Source organism: Triticum aestivum, chromosome 3B, assembly GCF_018294505.1.
Source record: "Triticum aestivum cultivar Chinese Spring chromosome 3B, IWGSC CS RefSeq v2.1, whole genome shotgun sequence".
In the NCBI taxonomy this organism is placed as follows: Eukaryota; Viridiplantae; Streptophyta; class Magnoliopsida; order Poales; family Poaceae; genus Triticum; species Triticum aestivum.
The window spans coordinates 805,751,879-805,757,878 of NC_057801.1; the positions used below are offsets into that span (position 1 = coordinate 805,751,879).

At 42.6% G+C, this 6,000-nt stretch overlaps 1 protein-coding gene across 2 annotated transcripts; it reads left to right on the top strand.

The window, feature by feature from the left end:
* Nucleotides 1–501: 501 nt before the first annotated feature.
* Nucleotides 502–4,397, top strand: LOC123066738 (cysteine-rich receptor-like protein kinase 10). 2 transcript variants are annotated; one of them, XM_044489772.1, is made up of 8 exons: nt 502–1,085; nt 1,561–1,817; nt 2,504–2,614; nt 2,740–2,921; nt 3,192–3,402; nt 3,479–3,716; nt 3,838–3,988; nt 4,098–4,397. In XM_044489772.1, exons 1-8 carry the CDS (start codon nt 502–504, stop codon nt 4,395–4,397), a joined length of 2,034 nt encoding a protein of 677 aa, XP_044345707.1. The 2 variants fall into 2 exon arrangements, with proteins under 2 accessions (XP_044345707.1, XP_044345706.1); XM_044489771.1 differs by having other exon boundaries at nt 502–1,070; nt 1,546–1,817.
* The last annotated feature ends 1,603 nt before the right edge of the window (nt 4,398–6,000 follow it).

A 6,000-nucleotide genomic window follows, 5' to 3' on the forward strand; every position in this document is an offset into this window, starting at 1 on the left:
CAACGCCCCCCTTTTAAGTTTCATGTGGGCAACTTTTTGATGCGACCCAGGCAACCAAACAAGCTAAAAACATTCTGCCCGGTTCTGGCTGAGACTAATGCAGGCTCCCAAACGGGCGTTGGTGTTATCGTGATCACCCATCACGTCCACGACCCGGCGACTCCGACTCGGCTGGCTACGTATGAAGATGAATAGAAGACGGTGAACCCACGACGGCGACAGCAAGACCAAGACCAAAGTCGACGAGAGGGTAGAAGATGGGCAGCTTTCGGTTAGGTTCGGTCTTTTGGGTTCGGTCTTGGGTCTTGGGTCTTTGCAAGAATCATGCTCACCCCACTCAAACGTAGGTCAGTACGTCCCGTCCCAATACATCACCATGAATGTGATGCTGACATAGGAGCAACTTGATCGGTGTTGCATTAGTATTTCGCATCGTCATAAATAGAAAACCATCAACGATCTTTTGCCACTGCCCGGTATAAGCTTAGCTAGTCGATGGACATGGCTATCGTCCTCCTCCTTCTTCTCCTTCCTTTTGTTGGTGCCGAATGGCAAGTCTGCGGCGGCAGCAGCGGCAACTACACATCAAACAACACCTACCAAGCCAACCTCCTGCTCCTCTCCTCCACCCTTCCCAACAAGGCCGTGTCCAACACCACACTCTTCGCCACCGCCACGGCTGGCCATGATCCGGACATCGTCTACGCCCTCGCGCTTTGCCGCGGGGACACCACCGATGCCTCCGACTGCGAGACCTGCGTGGCTGCCGCCTTCCCTGATGCCCAGCAGATCTGCCCATACAATAAGGACGCCACCTTGTACTATGATGCCTCCATGCTCAGGTTCTCCAACCATAATTTTCTTGTTGCCAACAGCACCCAAGATCAGATGAGCTGGATCACCCTCCGGAACAACCTCAACTTCACCACAGGCGGCGACTCCGCCAAGCACCTGCTGTTGATGCGTCTCAACAGCACGGCCCAAGCGGCTGCAAACAGCTCGAGGAGGTTCACCACCTCGCGCTTAGGCATCAACCTCATCCCCACGGTGTACTGCCTCATGCAGTGCACGCCCGACCTCACGCGAAAATATATTTTAGAGCATATGCACCCAGGCCCTCTCTATCCAGCCATCCATTTTTTGCTTTAAGATCTGTGCAAGTACATTTCTCTTTTTTGTTTCTCCCACATAGAACATATCTAGAAGTTCAAACCTATGCGGCGTGACAAAGCTTTCTGAGTAGAATCTAGGATAAATCGTACAGATTTTTTTGTCAAACATAAATATACAAAATACGTTTTTTTTGATTAAAAAATCATATTTTAAGTATTTACGTCGGACAAAAAAATCTGAAAGATTTATCCTAGATTCTAGTTAGAAAGCTTTGCCATCCTGCATAGGTTCCAACTTCAAGATATGTTCTATGTGGGAGAAGCAAAAAAGAGAAAATTTTGTATAGAAACTTAGTTGTACCGCACGGATCTTAAAGCGATATTGGAGAGCTAGGATAGCAGGGCCTGGATGCATATGCTCTAAAAATCCACGTCCCGACCTCACGCCCGACGACTGCACGGCTTGTTTACAGCTTGTTTTGAAGCATACGATCAAGTCCCTAGATGGAGCGGAAGGTGGTCGAATTCTCGGGACATGGTGTAGCATGAGGTACGAGCTATACCACTTCTACGAAGGGGTCCCCATGCTTGCAATTCCGGCCGTCAACGGCACCATGCCGCCTACCAGGTACCCACATTCCCAGTCGTATCCACCAGCTGCGGCGCCTCCCCGGCTGGTGCAGGCGACCGTCCAAGAACAGCAGGGTATGCAAACTTCTCACCCTGTCCAGGTCATCCTGGCGACATGGCTTCTATTTGATTAATTGATTCAGAAAAATTGTGGAGAAAAGCTTTTTAAATGAGGGAATTCCCTTTGCGTCGAGATGCATGCAGCTAGTAAAAAGAACTTATATGTACTGATATATACTCTCTCCATTCAAAATATATGTCATGGTTTTAGTTCAAATTTGAACTAAAACCGTGACAAGTACTTTGAAAAGGAGGGAGTATAATCTATACTAAATTTTCTTTCATGGCAGCTGATTTACTTTTGCACAATATGGTAATCTCCACTTTCAAAAATCTCTTATTAGATCTTTATGATAAGTAGCTTCTTAAGTACTAGTAGACCTGAGCTTAGAACAGATGAATAAAAATAAATAAGTAGAAAAACTAAGTTTTTAGAAACTAAGCTAAGTGAATCAAAAAGAAAAGGAGGTTCACTGACATTGGGGTAAACCGTTAGAATCGGAACGGTTCAAAGGTCACTGAAAAATGGGTGAAATTTCCTTTGTCAAATATATGGCCGATCCATGTTTAATTTGTCAGGCTGATTTGTCATTATTGTCTACCACTTGGTAAAAAGATATATTTATTTTTCTATCACTAAATGAATCCGTTTTTGTTTATATATGAGAACTATACATGAATTAGTCTCTTTTTTTCTTTAGGACACAACTCACGCAAGAGGGTGTTGCTGATTATTGCTGTGGTGGCTTCACTACTGTCAATACTTCTATGCTTTATCTGTTCTGTTGTATGGATGAGAAGACGAAGACAAGGTTTGTTCTAATGATGGTTCATTCACAACAATGTTCCCCGAAAACTGAAAATTATTGATGTAGCCAGCCAGGTTAAGTTTCAGTCCGAGATTAATGATGTATATTTGTATGTTCTCTCAATTTAGGAAAGGTAAACTTAAACGACCAGGCTGCCACCAATAGACTGGAAGAAGATGAACTGGTCTGGAGATTAGAGGAGAAGAGTTCAGAGTTCACTCTCTTTGACTTTTCTGAGATATTACATGCTACACATAACTTCTCCAAAGAAAATCTACTTGGACAAGGTGGTTTTGGCCCTGTCTACAAGGTAAATGCATTGTCTTGAAAAGATTCAATCCTGAGTTCATTCTAAAAATATATAAAGATTAGCTTAGATAAATCTAAGATTGACTGGCCATTAATCAAGACATTCTTGCGTGTGCGCTAAAAAACATAGAACTTTGCGGAAATGCAAATAAAGAAAATCTTGATAACTTGATTATTTTGTCATATTTTCCAATGGATGACTTGTAATCCATGTTTTGTCATTTCAGTAAAAAATGATGCCTCCAATTTTGTTTTGTATACATATTTGTAGGGCCAATTACCAGATGGAATGCAAATTGCAGTCAAAAGGCTTGCCTCACATTCAGGACAGGGTTTTACAGAATTCAAAAATGAAGTTGAACTTATTGCAAAATTACAGCACAATAATCTTGTCAAGCTCTTGGGATGCTGCATTCAGGGAGAGGAAAAACTATTGGTGTACGAGTATTTGCCAAATAAGAGCTTGGACTTCTTTATATTTGGTATGCACATTGTATTTTTAACCATATTTTGTATTGTGGTCCATACATTCTATAAAATGCACTCTCTAATGTGCAGAAAGAAACAGGACAGCTTTTATTGATTGGAACAATAGACGTGCGATAATCGAAGGGATAGCCCAAGGTCTTCTGTATCTCCACAAGCACTCTCGGTTACACATCATACACAGAGACCTTAAGGCCAGTAACATTCTTTTGGACAAGGACATGAATCCAAAATTTTCTGATTTTGGCCTAGCAAAAATATTCAGCTCCAATGATATCCAAGGAAGCACAAAGAGGGTAGTAGGAACATAGTAAGCATATTTCTTATTTACTAATTACAACATAAGTAGTGCCTAGAATACCTTTTATTAGTTGACGAACCGAATTGTATATTTTGATATGATATTTTCTTGTGCTTCTAACTCATTTCAGTGGTTATATGTCTCCGGAGTATGCATCTGAAGGCATTTACTCAATCAAATCAGATGTGTTCATCTTTGGTGTGTTACTCCTTGAGATCCTTAGCGGAAAAGGGAATTCTGGTTTCTATCAGTATGGAGACTTTCTTAACCTTATTGGATATGTGAGTCTTTTCTATACCCTCGTGTGCACGGTCATGTTATTTTTCCAGTGGACTTATAGCTTGTATCATGTATATGCATGTGATGAAGATACTTTCTCGCTTTCTGTAGTCATGGCAACTATGGGAAGGAGGAACATGGGTTGAGCTTCTAGATGCATCAATTGTAAAGGAGATCTGTACATCAGATGCTAGGCGGTACATTAACATTGCACTGACGTGTGTACAAGAAAGTGCAGATGATCGACCCACCATGTCAGATGTCGGTGCAATGTTAAACAGCGAGAGTGTTATTCTTCCAGATCCAAATCATCCAGGATACTTCAACCTAACGGTATCTAAGACACATGAATTTTTTGTCCCATGTAGTAATAATGATGTAACCATCACCGAGGAGCCAGATGGTAGATAGTATCACTTTATTTCAGTTGTAAATAAAAATGTATTCATAGTGGTGTCTAAGGTTTACACTAATCCAAACTATACTCTATATGTTAACTATTGTACCTATTGTTATCCAATCATTTCCATAGTAATTCAAGCTTAAATAAGCCCACCATAGGCAGATGTAGCAACTGAATAAAGTTGCACTAGCAGAAAACATCACATCATACACGGGCAAAAACCCTACATTGCTCGTGCCATGCTGCTAACTCTAGTGTGACTTACTCCTCCACCGCCACTCACCTATTTTCTGAATCCCAATGTCATCCTCCCAGACCTTGCCTTCGTCACCCCCACTGGGTCCTCCTTGCCTTTCACCACCTCCCATGCGGTCCTCCTCGCCTTCCTCCTCGGCCCGCCAAGCCCACCGAGCCCTCCTCCTTTGTCGCGGTTGTCGGTAACTACTTAGGGTTTGGGAGAACCAATGCAGTGGTTGCCGTATCGTGCCTTGTCCGAACAAGCGGGGTTCGGGAGGGCTACAAACCCAACAACATCACCACTACCACCTCACAAGCCTGCAACAGTGGGATCCACTGCGACCTCAACCCACGAGGGTGGCCAATGGTTCAAGGACAATGAGAGAGGATGGCTACCGACGATCTCGTCGCCACACATGGTGAGCTATCGCATGTTACTAAAGGAAATATGCCCTAAAGGCAATAATAAAGTTGTTATTTATATTCCCTTATATCAAGATAAATGTTTATTATTCATGCTAGAATTGTATTAACCAGAAACTTGATTCATGTGTGAATACATAGACAAACAGAGTGTCACTAGTATGCATCTACTTGACTAGCTCGTTAAATCAAAGATGGTTAAGTTTCCTAGCCATAGACATCAGTTGTCATTTGATTAACGGGATCACATCATTAGAGAATGATGTGATTGACTTGACCCATTCTGTTAGCTTAGCACTTGATCGTTTAGTATATTGCTATTGCTTTCTTCATGACTTATACATGTTCCTATGACTATGAGATTATGCAACTCCCGAATACCGGAGGAACACTTTGTGTGCTACCAAACGTCACAACGTAACTGGGTGATTATAAAGGTGCTCTACATGGTATCTGATGGTGTTTGTTGGGTTGGCATAGATCGAGATTAGGATTTGTCACTCCAATTGTCGGAGAGGTATCTCTGGGCCCTCTCGGTAATGCACATCACTATAAGCCTTGCAAGCAATGTGACTAATGAGTTAGTTGCGGTATGATGCATTACGGAACGAGTAAAGAGACTTGCCGGTAACGAGATTGAACTAGGTATGATGATACCGATGATCGAATATCGGGCAAGTAACATACCGATGACAAAGGGAACAACGCTTGTTGTTATGCGGTTTGACCGATAAAGATCTTCGTAGAATATGTGGGAGCCAATATGAGCATCCAGGTTCCGCTATTGGTTATTGACCGGAGACGAGTCTCGGTCATGTCTACATAGTTTTCAAACCCGTAGGGTCCGCACGCTTAACGTTCGGTGACGATCGGTATTATGAGTTTATGTGTTTTGATGTACCGAAGGTAGTTCGGAGTCCCGGATGAGATCGGGGACATAACGAGGAGTCT

Coding starts and splice junctions, on each gene's coding strand:
- LOC123066738 (XM_044489772.1), top strand. CDS start 502: ATGGCTATCGTCCTCCTCCTTCTTCTCCTTCCTTTTGTTGGTGCCGAA. Junction 2,615..2,739: donor GATGAGAAGACGAAGACAAG/GTTTGTTCTAAT, acceptor CTCTCAATTTAG/GAAAGGTAAACTTAAACGAC. Junction 2,922..3,191: donor GTTTTGGCCCTGTCTACAAG/GTAAATGCATTG, acceptor ACATATTTGTAG/GGCCAATTACCAGATGGAAT.